The sequence below is a fragment of the Littorina saxatilis genome, linkage group LG6 (assembly GCF_037325665.1).
Source record: "Littorina saxatilis isolate snail1 linkage group LG6, US_GU_Lsax_2.0, whole genome shotgun sequence".
Taxonomy (NCBI): domain Eukaryota; kingdom Metazoa; phylum Mollusca; class Gastropoda; order Littorinimorpha; family Littorinidae; genus Littorina; species Littorina saxatilis.
Window position 1 is genome coordinate 45,568,671 of NC_090250.1, and position 15,190 is coordinate 45,583,860.

The following is a 15,190-nucleotide window of genomic DNA, read 5'->3' on the forward strand; positions in this document are numbered from 1 at the left end:
AGACAAACCTCTCTCTCTCTCTCTCTCTCTCTCTCTCTCTCAAACACACACACACACACACACACCCCAAGTTACACACGTACACACATACACACTCACTCACACGCACTCACTCGCTCTCTCACACACACACTTCATACACACAAAACACACCCCCATACGCACATACAGACAGACGGACATACACACCTTTACAAACAAACACACACACATACTTACGCACACGCACAAACACCCACCCACTCTCTCTCTCTCTCTCTCTCTTTCTCTCTTATACAAACCGACACACACCCACACAAACACACACACACACACACACACATGTACGCACGCATGTACGCACGCACACACCCACAGACACACACACACACACATTGACTCACACAAATCTCATACACACAAAACACACACTCATACGCACATACACGGTTGGCCTAGTGGTAAGGCGCCCGCCCCGTGATCGGGAGGTCGTGGGTTAGAACCCAGGCCGGGTCATACCTAAGACTTTAAAATTGGCAATCTAGTGGCTGCTCCGCCTGGCGTCTGGCATTATGGGGTTAGTGCATGCTAGGACTGGTTGGTACGGTGTCAGAATAATGTGACTGGGTGAGACATGAAGCCTGTGCTGCAACTTCTGCCTTGTGTGTGGCGCACGTTATATCTCAAAGCAGCACCGCCCTGATAATTATGGCCCTTCGTTGTCGGCTGGGCGTTAAGCAAACAAACAAACAAATACGCACATAGACAGACGGACACACACACCTTTACAAACAAACACATAAACACACTCATACACACACAAACATACACACAAACTCATGCACACACACTGTCACGATCTAGTGACATAGACCAAGAAAGTGTCACTCAGTGGGGTGCCTTCTCTTGGTCAATTGCGACTGAAAGCGCCTGTGCGTGAGTCGGGGCTACACGGCAGAGTTTTGCTGACAGCGCAGAGCACGGATTTTTCGGATAATTCTGCTTTGCGAGGCAGAATTGTGGATAGCTGAACTTGATATGTGACAAGGTCAGTCACGTGTTATTGGCCAGGTGGTCTGTGAGAGACACAAGGACGGCGCACTTGACACTCAGCGGCAGAAGAAGAAGGATCGAATACGACGGTTTCTAGAGTATGATGGATTTCACCGAATAGAATATTCGGCACTCTAGGGGAACTTCAGCGAGTTATCACCTTCTCACTGCCACATGTTTTGCTGAGGACGAGTCGTCAAATCTTTCCTTCGTTGTGCGATGGTCTTCGCGTAAGTATTCGACAAGGGGTTTCTGGATGTTGTTGTCACTGTTGACGAACAGAGGCCATTCCAGGGAGGAAGCGGGTTTTGTTTCCATGAGAGTGCTACATTCATAGGCTGTTTAAGGTAATAAATCATTATTTAACGCTGTTGACGAGTCTGTGTTTGTGGAATAAAATACTCTTTGTTGTTCTTTCCAGGTTAGCGCATAATTTGCTCTCTGTGACGCTAAAATACTAACCTGTATATGGTTTTTGCAGGTAGGGAGAGAAGGACGAAAAATGGCTGTTTTGTTGTTGTGGGAAGTCCGTTTGTGCAGGCCCACGTGCTCGATGAGATATGTAAAGATGACATGTTTAAAGGTGGAGGGTGAGGGGTAGCTGACATGTTTAGTGCACCGATGCTTTCTGTTTGCAGCCTTTTCCTAACTTCTGTTCGGCTGCCTTCTTCGGGACCACGCTAACCAGCAAACCGGCTAACCAGCGAACCGGCTAACCAGCTAACCAGCGAACCGGCTAACCAGCGACTGGGTGCGGCGCCTGATGCCTCCACAGTTCCCTGCTTCGTCACCACGCTAACCAGCACTTCATTCGACGGAGCAGTTGTGGAGGCTAAAAGACTAATTACAGGCCGTCCACCCAGTGGCCAAAGAAAGCTAAGTGCACCATGTCTTTGCACCCCGTTGACCACCGTTGTTATTTTTGCTATCTGTGATTATACTCGAGTAGTGACGACGTGGGGTGTGTGACACCTGCATGAACTAGCACTTTTGGAGCAGAACAGTCGTATTTTCTTATCTTTACACGGGATCAGCGTGTTACTATAATTTTTTATATTCTAACTGGCATTTTGTCAGTGACCACGGGTTTTTTACGTTTTGTGAACGTAAAAGAACATATTTTGAGTGAAGTCTCGAGGGAGGTGGCGAGTTTTTACATAAACAGGCGTCTGAAACTTATACTTTTGTTGTCTCTATTAAATTGTATGACTGCGAGAGTGGATCGTGGTGTGGTTAGTTAGTTAGTAGTAACTAACCGTTTCATAATCACCTTAAGTGATATATTGAAACGTGACACACACATTCACACACACACACACACACACACTCTTTCTCCCTCTCTCTCAGTCTTTCTTACACACACACACACACACACACACACACACACACACACACACACACACACACACACATACACACACACGAGTACAGACTCATGCACGCGCACACACACACACACACACACACACACACACACACACACACACACACACACACTAACACTAACACATGTGCACAAAATGAACACACACACACACACACACACACACACACACACACACACCGCGCGAGAGAAAAAGACTACAGGGAGGCATGACGTCATGATGCATTAATTGACGTCAAAGACTTTTGACCGTGACGTAATCTTCTTACGCGAGCTTTATCCATAGTCTTGAACAACCACACACACCAAGTCTTGGAAACTACAGAATTTCTACCCGTCCAAAGCGACCTTGGGTGGCGTTTGCTCAAAAAATGGGGGCGCCTATTGCACCCACCGTATTTTTGTTAGTATGGTCCCAATTTTTGGTGAACTTCCATCTTCAACTGTAGCCCGTAGCCGGGCACAAAGAATCCTTCTTTATCATGTATTATCGGTATGAAAATGCGTTCGTGGGATACCTCCAGCTTCGCTGGTATAAATAACTTTTCTATAGGGCGAGTCCCAACAATTGGCTCCAGGCGCTTTACAAATTCATTCTAAAACAAACCAGCACAAATTAAACAAGCATACAAATAACTGAGATAAAACAACAAAAACCAAAGCACTAAGCAAACTGGGCATACAAGACAAAATCAGACATTATCTATATCTATATACTGCTTGTGTGTGTGTGTGTGTCTGTCTGTGTGTTCACGATTCACGGCCAAAGTTCTCGATGGATCTGCTTCAAATTTGGTGGGCATATTCAGGTAGACCCTGGACACAATCGTGGAAAATTTTGAACACGTGCGTGCTCTCAGCGCGCAGCGCTGAACCAATTTTGGTTTTTCTGTACATCTATTCCCAGTAACTCTTCCTTATCTTCTCCAGTGTTTTGCGCGTTTATCTCCCTTCCTTTGTACGGTGCGCCGGCGAAGCCGTCGTACACCCGGTCCCCGGCGAAGCCGGGTATTCGGCTTGACTTCTTCCCGGCGAAGCCGTACCCAGCGAAGCGGGTATTCATCTAGTCCTACATATTTAAGAGAGACTATCCATGTCATATCTAACCCCTTGACTGCCAGAAGAATTTGTTAAAAACAAGAAAAGCAAATAATTTTTACGACACCCCTTCGTCATGTCCCATTACAGTGTGTGCACCTACATTTTGGTGTGTGCCTTTTTTGTGTGAGGGGGAGGGAGCAATGTGCTTGTGAAATGTGTGCATGTGTTGTGTGTATGCACACAAAACATATATACTTGTGTTTACTCCGAATTCAGAAAGGTTGGGAAAATCCCCCTCGAGTGACCAGATAGTGGTACAGTATATATATAAGCAAAACATTAACATACACACACCTTTAGCAACCATGTCAACTATATTTAACATCTCTTACGAAGTAAACAGGCGATACATCATCAGCAGAAAAAAAGAAACACTAAAAAAGTGTTACCTTTCAGAATCTGTCAAGTTCCTGGCTTCCTGCATGATTTCTCGCAACAGTTTGGTCAGGTCATCTGAAATATAACCCCCATAAATGTTATCACTTGGGTGTCCTCAACTTCCATTCAAGAAATACAACAAACCTTTCAAAATGTGCCGAACATGGGTACTCAGTATAAAATGATGCTGCATGTCAATGAAGCTCCTCTGTTAGGTCCTGTGAACTCCCCCAGCTATTCACAAGTAGATTGTGTTTTTTCGTCAACCCTTAAAATCATGGCTTCCTGAATTGAAGCACACACACACACACACACACACACACACACACACACACACACACACACACACACACACACACACACACACACACACACACACACACACACACACACACACACACCTCCTGAAATGTCCCAAACTACAAATTTGAACATTCTACTCAATGGTAAGAAAATAAATGAGAAAAGGTCAAGCATAGTGCCTGTGAAACAATTTCTTCTTTGCAGGCATGATAACAACGAAGCTGCATTTCCATAACACAGAAACCAAATCAGAACTGTAACGAACCAAATCAGAACTGTAACGATAACCAACAGCAACATGGTGAAACTATTAAGATGACTGCTAGAAGATAGAAGTTCGAGTTTCCGCATGGGATAGCATCTATAACCAATAACAATTTTCATAAATCAATATCAGTGATGTACATTTTTCTAGCAGCCTTTAGGACAATTGCCCTGAAGACTGAAAATCAATAGGACACAGTGTCCTGAGATTGCAATTTCAATAGGACAAAAACACGACTCGTAAAACCGCATTTAAAAAGATTTTTCAGTTTAAATTCTTCCACCTTCTGCGACTGTCATGACTAGATACTCAAAGGATTGAATCACATTTCAAAGTTATTTGAACAGTTGTCGGTTTATTTTCACTGCCCATCTGTCGACAATGTTTTTCAGGTAGGCATCTGACCGTTCTGCGGGTCCCTCAAGTTTTGCTTTCAGGATCATGTCCTGGGTTTTGACACACAATCGGTTTCTTCGAGCCGTGCACACCAAGTTCTGTGCACTGAATCCTCTCTCAACGATTTATTGCTGAGCCAATGAATGCACTCTAGGCACCATATGGGTTCGGTTTTCTTTTTTTCTTCTTGATCCAACTTGAGGATAAATTAATTCAAAGAATCAGATCCCATATGGTGCCTCGTTCACTCAACAAACTGGTCACACGCAGTGCATACTTTCGCTTGGCAAAACCGAAACCAGCTTTCCTCACGCAGTGTTTACTTTCGCTTGGCAAAACCGAAACAAGCTTTCCTCTTGAAAATTGAACAGTCCGCATGTCCGCTTCATTGTCAAAAACGATCGGACCCTTGACCACTTCTTCTGTAGGTTAATCGGACCTGTGTCCTGCTGGGGTTAAAGCTATAGGTCCTGGGGAAATTGGATCGGTCAGAGACCGGAGACCGACTAAAATGTACATCACTGCAATATTACTGTTTACATGTTAGTTTTTCAGTGGGGGTTACAAACAACTGTGAAGTGTAGCGCAGAATTCACTCATTGCCGCAGGGTCTTCAGCTAAAGTTCAAATTGAAGTACAGTTTCACCTGGCTTATACCCGGAAAGACTACTTTTAGCACAGGTGAGAGATCAGACTCTTAACTATTCTACTTCTTGGGCATTCAAATGAGTCTGTTAGCATGGTGACCGGAAATAGTATTCAGAGTCAGACTAACTCTGTTGAAAGGCCTGTTCGTTTGATTTTGATTTACTCAATTCTGTTTTTTGTCTGGCTCCAATTCACCAGTGTGTATGTGTGTGGAACCACATTACTGATTAAAACAATAGTGTGTACACAAAAACAAGTTCCTCTAGAACACACTATCAAACAGTATCTTGTAAACAGATTCACCTTTAAAAGTAAGCATTCTTACCACCCTTGCTTACCACCAGCTAACATAAATCACACTGACAACAAAAGCTCCAAAAACTGTTACACAACACCAACAACAAGCATTGCTTAACGAAATTCAAACAGCACGAAATTCAAACAGCAGACAAGGGAATAGGTCTGCCTCCAACTGAAAACACCGTGCTGGTCAAACCTACGCATGAAATCCCCGTCAGAGTACTGCGCATCACAAGGTGCCAAGTCTATCAACCGTCGAATATACGGGTACGCATTATAGTCCCACGGGGTGTCGAATCTCTCTGGCGGCAGGGTTTTGACGTAGCTCAAGGGGACAGTGGCTTGCACGTGACTGTGACGAGCCTTCTTCTTTATCACATGGGTGTAGGTAGACTGTTTTTGGAACATCGATGAGTCCATGCTAGGTTCCACATTGGCCACTTTGAAATGCTTCTTGTTGAACAGTCCAAAACTTGACGTCCTTTTGCCAGAAGTTTGGCACATATTTGATGTCTTTATGGCACAAGAATGGCACGTCATTTTTGAGCCAACGACAGACCTTCTTAGACTGAATGTGCCAGTTTCGGGGGTAAAAACATTTTTTAAATTCTGGACATACAAATCTTTTGCACTGGAAGGACCAGCTACAGCCGGTTGGGCTGGACTTGTTGGAAACATAAATGGTTGTGAAGACAGCTCTGTATGTGAGTCCAACGAGTTTTCTTGTGATTGCCTTGCAGTAGGTTCTTCTTCTTCTTCCTCCTCCTCCTCCTCCTCCTCCTCCTGACTGCTGTTCTCAGAATCGCTTTCAGCCTCGGCGCAAGTGGGGTCAAACATGCGAAAGATGCTCACTGAGTACATCCTCAGTCGTCTCGTCACCATCCTTTGCCGTATGATTTCGTCGCGTTCAAGGTCAGTCAAGTTGTCCATGGATGTGATCGAATCAAAATTGTCTACTTCCCTGCCTGGTATTGGCACGGACTCTGCCTTTGCCGAGATAGTCACTGTCTTCTTGATGGATATGCTGGTACTAGCCTGGCCATCTTGCGATTTGTCTTGAAACCCCATCCCAAGATCAATTGAACGCATAGAACTCACTTTCTTTGGGGACGGTTGTTGGGGAGGCAGCAGATTGATGTCCTCCTCCTGGTCTGTAGAATTTAAATGCTGGATGCGAAGGGCCATGTATAGGCGTGTGATAGCTAATAGACGAGGCCTCTTCCTCTCAAAATGATATTTGTCTGACTCACCTAGATGTGTGAACAGCTTTTTGGCCACCTGCAACAAGGCCTGAAAAGACAGAAAGTCACTGTCAAGTGTCGCCATCTCCATCAACAAGCAACTGCTGCAATCCAGCAAGCAAGGAAACACACATGCATGCCTACTCACCTAATGCAGGCGCATACATCCACTTTCATGTGTGCAAACACACACACTTACAAACAGAGTACCTTGAAGTCAGTGGTTTCTATTTTGAAGAATAACACATAAATCATTGGTGTCTTGAAGTTTCACTTCAAGGACGGCTACTAAGTGTGTGCCAATTGTAAAAATGCCGCAAATGCAAGTGCCCTGTACATACAGTCGAACCCACCTAAAACGAACACGCTAGTTACGAATTATAAAATTTCAAAAATAAATTTTGATTTAATTAATATACTTACCAACTCACATAGATAGCATTAACTTCAGTTAAAGTGCTAGGACACTGAACTACGCTTCACCCCAAAGGGGAAGCAACCCCCTAAAAAAGAACGGCCTTGACCCATAACCCAAGCTATACAAGAGTAGAGGTCATACCGTCACGTGACCTATCACGCGTGACTCCACCGCCGCCATGTTGAAAGCTCACTCCCACTGAAGTGATCTGTTCATTTTTAGGGAAACCCTAAGCAATAACTTCGTTTTGTGATAAGACATTGAAGCACTCTTACATGGCAACATGGGGAAAAAACTCTGAAACCAAACCCGTATGCCATATAAGGCATGGTCCTTGGTGGTTATTTCCACTACCGGTGTACTGCGCCTGCGCAGGATGTATACCGGTGAAACTCATTCCCTATTGAAACATATACCCCTTTAAAAATTTGCGGGGCAGGCTGGGAGGGAATTCAATATGTGAGTTGGTAAGTATATTAATTAAATCAAAATTTATTTTTGAAATTTTATATTAAATTACATATTCTTACGCAACTCACATAGATAGCAGATTGCTAATTTAGGTGGTGGGCAAATGAACTCACAGTTAACATCTTGCAAGTATCTGGCCTGTAGCTACAATATCTGGCAAACCGAAATTTCTGTTCTGCCGAGCACCAGATACGTCCCCAGGAAAACATAAAAAGACCTGTCTAGTAGATGTGTGCTAAAATTGCGGGTACTTAAAATACCCCGCCGATAGAAACTCGTGACTACGTCCTTGAACGTTCAATGAGCTGCATTCATGACTTATGTAAATCTCTCAGACTTGAGAACAGGTAAAGAAGAGGCCTACACTCTGACCTCTTGAGCCCGTGCTGCCTGAAAAGGGAGGACTGACTGCCCCCCCCCCCCTTTTCCCTGCCACCACTGTAGGCATGCCTAATCAATGTGGCAGTCCATTTAGCTAAGGTTGGCTTCACTAAATCATTACCTCTAGAAGTGTTGATGGAAATAAACAAAAGCCTTTGTTCTGGTGATCTAAACGGATCAGTGCGAGTCAGAAATATATTTAAACTCGAAATGTTCAATTGGTTAAATATGGCTCTAGCAGAGCCAAAATATTGCAAATTGGTAGAATTGTATTATCGGATCTGGTTACTCCTGTTTCTGCTTATTTGTCAGAAATTTTGAATTAAACCTAAGCGCTATAGATCAGTCTTTCTTCAAAGAGATGTCTAAAGCAAAAACCAGACAGAAAATGCACTTACTCGCACTTCTCTCAGAAGCTACTAGAGTAAGTATGACGGCTTCCCGTATTTAGAATAACAAGGCTAATTTGACAAGGATTAAACAATCCGAACTCAAAAACTCCGAAACTAGGAGCAAATCCCAAGCCGGGACTGGAGATTTGCTTTCAGCCAACCAAAGGGAGGTTCCCTTAATCACGCTGGCTAAAAAGAACCCAAGTGAAAAAATTTTGCGACCTAGCTGTGTCAGTGCAACTAATATCGCATAAAGTCTTAATTCAGAGACGTGGGAGAAAATTCGGAAAGCCAGGATAGGTGGTTCGCCACCCGCATTGAACGGAGAGAAGTGGGGTTCTTTCCGTTAATAGTACGCCAATTGTTCCAAGCCAGTCAAAGTGACACAAAAACGAAGACGCTGAACCCCTATGGAATCTCTAGACCAAATCCAGAGTTGAGGCAGAAGCCCCTGAGCGTCTCAATGATTCCCGTACAGTAGACACCCGTGTGGCTCGAGTGTAAAAAAACGGCGCCCTCTTGCCAGCCTAAAGGACTGGCAACCAAGATTGAATGGGCCCATAATGTGCGACCAACAGGCCGCTCAAAGTAAAATCGAGAGTATTATCCGGGAACGGGGAGACGAACATTTAGCAGAAGGTGATAGTACCGAGAGGCAAAACTTCTATCAGCGGCTTCTCCAAATTCACCAGAAGGAGTAGAAGCACGTAGCGAGATAGAGTCCAATCCAAGTGGACATTCCTGGCCGGCTGACTAGAGTCTGCCAAGACATAGAGCCTCTCAAAAAGGTACTTCACTGCTAATAAGATTTCGTGGTGGTAAAAGCCACATCAAAACCTCGCATGCTCGCTGTGGCAGTGATAGGGAGCGAGATGCCACCCCCTGCTTATTGAGATAAAAGACCACTGTGGTGTTGTCTGATTGAATCAACACATGTTCTCCCCTGACAAGGGGAAAGAATTCCACAAGAGACAGAACTGCTTCGCTGGTGGAGAGAGAACCAACGGGAACGCCCTGTATGAGCAGTGGTGTGAGAATCCAAAGTTGTTGTGTCTGTGAACCAGCCAAGAAAAGACACTAACATGTTCCGGCTCTTCATTTGATTGCTTAGAAAACGAAACCAGAGCCCTGAAGATCTGAATTAAATAAAAAGTAGCCACTTCCGATCTACTTTGTATATCCAAAGGTGGAAGTAAACATAGGCACGATCTCTATAAGTGACCCAACAGGAAGGGCCCCAGTGCCTCCCTCAATAAAATGAGAGTTCTAATCGCCCCTCCAGCCACTGTGGGAAAACATAGAGGCAGAGAGAAGAGTGGAGCCGAACGCTAAGACTCCAGTTGACAAGTGCCAAGAGTATGCAAGAAAGCGTGCTATTGTTTGCCCACTGAACCCTACCGCTAAATCGCCTCGAGGAGATAAAGTGGTGGGTATTTGGCAACGTGCCACGCCGAGAAGAAGATAAAAAACCAAAGCTGAGAACGGCCAGCTTAGCGCTTTTCTCTGATAAGAAAAGCCGAGGCGTGCCGTGGACTTTTCCTTTTGCTGTGAGATTCTCTCTGTTAGAGAAGAGTCCGCGTGTAAAGAGGAGGATTCGCAAAGAAAACCCTCGAGCAAGGAAGAGATTTAAGACTCACCGACAGAACAATACTGTCGGCCGAGGCCTTTCCCAGACGAACAGCAAAGCTAAACCCTTTGAATATGTGTCCCGACAGAACACAAAGGCATCCCGTGAGTACGAAACCGCACAAGGGAAAGAACGAATCAAAGTCTTGTACCAAGACGATAATAGAAAGAAGTGCGGCCACAATCTTCCACAGCCAGGAGATCATTGTTCTTGAAAACAGAAAGTTTCTCCTTGCTATGAACATTAAGATGTATGATCGACAAGTACGGTGCAACCGGAAGCGGTTCCGTAGTACTAAGAAAAGAATAAACTAAGTTCTTAGGCTTGGTGTAACCTAGGCCTACGGATATCGCTCAGCGAGTGAAGCGTTACTTGCGCGGGTGACGCAAGCGAAAGCAACGCCGCATCGCTGCCCACAAAGGAAGTGATGAAAAAGGAGAATCATATGAGAAAATTTCCACAAGTTCAAATTCTAGAGCCAGACAAGAAAGCGTCCCTGCGTGTGTAAACCGCATGTGCGTACAACCGTGCCGCGACTGACAATTTGTTCGGCTGAAACCTTAGCCAAAGAGGCCAGGAGTATGAGGACGTCTTTCACGCTAGCGTCGTTTCGAAAATCGAAAGGATTCAACGACACCGCGATCGACCGCGAAAGAGATCGAAGAAGTGTCTCTGAAAGAGACGCAAGTTCCAACGAGTATCTTCCCGTCTCCTCCGAACCAAGTAATGCGCCTTCAGAGTAAGCACAAGTTTTGACCAAACGATAGACATCCTCCCTGAGATTAGCCAACTCCGGAGTGACCGGAAGCGGTGCACTCAGCAAAGCGTAAGTCTCAAAAAGACTGATGACGACGGGAGAGAGCAAACTTGCGTGAATGAAACGAAGAGCTCGCTTCCGTAACTGGTCTGAGGCAAGCCATGGCTGAGCAGCATCAGGAGCCTGACCGTGTGCAGCCAGTAAAGGCACAATATCCACAGGCAAGCTATTCTCAGAACCCGAAGTTCTAGCCAGCACCTTGGAAAGTTCGTAAGCAACAGAAGGAGACTCGCTAAAACGATATCCCTGAACTTATAATAATAATAATAATAAAGTGTATTTATATTGCGCCTATCCCTTACAAAAAACAAAAATATTTGGCTCTAAGCGCATTACAACATGTGTAGGGACTTGGTACAATCAAGTCTGACAAATACAATAACACAATATACAGTCGGTCTCTTGGGTAAAAATGGGAAAAGCAGCTTCGACATTTAAACACTGCCACTAAAAAGACTTCCGTTAAAGCAGGGCGGAAATCACCCACCACTGAGGGTGGTGGTGCCGCAGAGCTTGTCATAGCTGTCACCCCTTCAGCGAAGTACTTGGCAGACACCTGAGCTGCAGTAACCATAGCTGGTTTAAGTTTGAGTGACAACTTGACATCAACTTCCTCCTCAGAAACTGAGTGAGAATCGTCGAACTCCGAATCTGCTGAGGCTGGACCGTGAAAGTCGCTGTGACTAGCTGCGTCACTAAAACGATCCACCACAGGCGAGGCTGATTGCAAAACGGAAGAACCGTGCAAAGCCTGCCCGAAAGCAGCTTCCTGCCCAAAAGGAGGAAGTTGAGACATGTACACATTCACCGGAGACATAAAAGTCTGCCCGTGAGTACATCTGTCTCGTTGTCCGGTGTCGACCCCCCGTGAGTTCCGCTTACTAAGAGCGATAGCCTCCGGAAGAGTCGAATTTTCACCCCCCGGCCGTGGCGGGGGGGCTACTAGTTCCGGCCCAACTGGAACACTTTCACCAGAGAACCTGGCTACCGGTGAACCTGACTAACCTGTAGAGCGTGAACGCTCGTCGTATGAAGTAAACACACTCCTCTGCGTGCACGTCAGCCGAAGTGACTGTGCATGAAGGCGGAACCTCGATGCGTGACAACAAACCGCGTCGCCCACTCCCGCCGGGAGCGAGCGCAAACTTGACAAATGGCAACATGTTATACATTTGGGTTGAAAACATCTCAAAAAGGGAAGAAAAACCATCTTTAACACAAGTATTCTCTTTCCCACTGCGTTTGCCTTGGCTGAAGTAACCTAAATTTAACCTGCTTCAGCACCGGCATGATTGGACTCATAGGGTCCAAAATTTAACAGACATTCTTTCTTTCTTCTTTATATGGTGTTTAACGTCGTTTTCAACCATACAAGGTTATTTAACAGACGTAGTAGTAAGAGAAGCTGGGTCAAGAACAGAAATGGTAGTGCCTTTGCCTTTCTCTTTATGCGAAACTTAATAGGAGAAACCTCAGCAGCTACTGACTAGTCTGTGGTTTCTTTTTCTCCTTGTCAGCCATTGCTGACAAAAAAACCAGTCTGAGTTATGATATTGATAAACAACAATCAGACCGAACAACGGAGAAAGAAACAAACGCAAGCAAAAGCAAACAAATTAGAACGAGCTCACCCAAACTTGTGCATGAGAAGCAGGGACCTGTAGACGGGGTGAAACACTGTCCAGAAGACAGTAGGCTAAAAGCCTGCAGCGTAGTGTAACAAGAAGAGCAAACGCTCGATCGAGTCACTTTCGCAGTTCTGAATATTATATGAGGCATCAGATGGACAGGAAGAAATTGCTATTCACAACACAATGAGTCACGTTCACATAAAATTTGAGCCCGGTCACTTTTATAGTTTCCGAGAAAAGCCCAACGTTAAGTTGTGTGTTGCCGAACAGAAAAGGCTAGTTATCTCCCTTGTTTTTCTGATAACGTTCGTAAAAGGCTACAGATGTAAATACTTTGATGTAAAGAATAATCCTACAAAGTTTCAATCACATCCGATGAACTTTGTCAAAGATATAAAATGTCTAATTTTTCCTTTGACGCTGACCTGTGACCTTGAAAAAGGTCAAAGGTCAACAAAACCATCGTTAAAGTGTAGAGGTCATTGGAGGTCACGACTAAACAAAATATGAGCCCGATCGCTTTGATAGTTTCCGAGAAAAGTCCAACGTTAAGGTGGTGTCTACGGACGGCCGGCCGGACGGCCGGCCGGCCGGCCGGCCGGACAGACTAACACTGACCGATTACATAGAGTCACTTTTTCTCAAGTGACTCAAAAAGCGTCCGAGCTACTTGGTGGCTGAAGTGGGAGTGAGCTTTCAACATGGCGGCGGTGGAGTCACGCGCGATAGGTCACGTGACGGTATGACCTCTACTCTTGTATAGCTTGGGTTATGGGTCAAGGCCGTTCTTTTTTAGGGGGTTGCTTCCCCTTTGGGGTGAAGCGTAGTCTAGTTCAGTGTCCTAGCACTTTAACTGAAGTTAATGCTATCTATGTGAGTTGCGTAAGAATATGTAATTTAATTTGACTTATAACGTATTAGTTTTAAGTTCCCAACTGAATACCTCTTTCTTCATGCTTAAAAAAATGCTTGAAAAGAATTCTTTGTAACGAATTTATGCTTATAACGGGCACTTTTAGGATTCCCAAGCATGCATAATGTCTGTAATTTACTCACGCTTATGACGAAATCTTTAAACTTGTCCCGAGATCGACATATCATGTCATTTGCATAACGAACCCCTCTTTTAACAAACACGTTTTCATCGCCCCAGAGCCGCTTTGTCTCTAAAAGTCACAATGCTACAAGGATCTGCGTGTGAGGCGAGATCAAAGGCAGGTCCATTGTGATGGCTGGGTGGCCTTCTTTATAGACACTGACCTTCTTCCCAGGGGTCATTGACCCAGTTTTAGCGATGAGAGGTGGTTACCCTTTCATTTGAGAGAGGAAACACTTCCTGCACCCGGGTCAGTGACCGAGTTTAACCTATGGGGAGTTTAACCTATGGGGCGGTCTCTTTGATGTCTTGAGAGGAAACTTGGCCAGGGTAGTACATGCACCAGAACTGGTGGACACCATGAAATCGGAGATTGATCAGAATGTACATGTACATGCTTTTACACGACTTTTTAAATTTTACTTCTAAAATTGTGACAGTAAAAAAATCAATCAATTCTCTTAATGCGAATTTTGGTTAAGACGAACTTATTTCCCGATCCCCAGTGATTCGTCTTAAGCGAGTTCGACTGTATTGTTTGTTTGTTTGTTTGTTTGTTTGTGTGTGTGTGTGTGTGTGTGTGTGTGTGTGTGTGTGTGTGTTATTTTGTGTGTGTCTGTGTGTGTGTATGTGTGCAAAATACGTGTTGGTACATGCGTGTTGGTGCGTGGGTGTGTGTGTGCATGTCAGTCACGTCACATGCATGTCACTGTTTTTGAGGTGAAAGGTAAGTTGTGTAGTTGTTTGGGACGTGTTTTTTCTTTTGTATCCTATTGCACGTAAAATATTTACACCTAAAATTTAGTCTCAAGCCTGACTCTCAACATACCTGTGTTTGATTTTTCAGCTTCCGTTCATTCTGAAAAGCTAGAGTGCTGGCGAGGACCGTGGATGTGTACTTGAAGCACTGCAGAACAATCTGGATGTCCGTCTCAGAGAATCTAGGATAAAACGAAACAGATTAACTTAACCATGAATGACACTATTTTTTTTTCCATTCACACATGATGGGACTGGGTGGCCGAGTGGTAACGTACTTGCGCTCGGAATCGAGAGGTTGCGTGTTCGACCCTGGGTCAGGCCGCTATTTTCTCCCCCCTTTCCTAACCTAGGTGGTGGGTTCAAGTGCTAGTCTTTCGGATGAGACGAAAAACCGAGGTCCCTATGTGTACACTACATTGGGGTGTGCACGTTAAAGATCCCACGATTGACAAAAGGGTCTTTCCTGGCAAAATTGTATAGGCATAGATAAAAATTGTCCACCAAATACCCGTGTGACTTGGAATAACAGGCCGTAAAAAGTAAATAT

General features: G+C 44.8%; 1 protein-coding gene across 2 annotated transcripts in view; it reads right to left on the reverse strand.

Moving 5' to 3' along the window:
• The window catches only part of LOC138969327 (cGMP-dependent 3',5'-cyclic phosphodiesterase-like), a 156,915-nt gene that overhangs the window by 54,994 nt on the left and 86,731 nt on the right, over positions 1-15,190 (reverse strand). For both annotated transcript variants that reach the window (XM_070342099.1, XM_070342098.1), the window contains exons 13-15: positions 14,711-14,822; positions 7,058-7,097; positions 3,907-3,970 (exon numbers count right to left, since the gene is read on the reverse strand). In XM_070342099.1, coding sequence (XP_070198200.1) covers positions 3,907-3,970; positions 7,058-7,097; positions 14,711-14,822 — 216 coding nt within the window. The remainder of the gene's footprint in view (positions 1-3,906; positions 3,971-7,057; positions 7,098-14,710; positions 14,823-15,190) is intronic.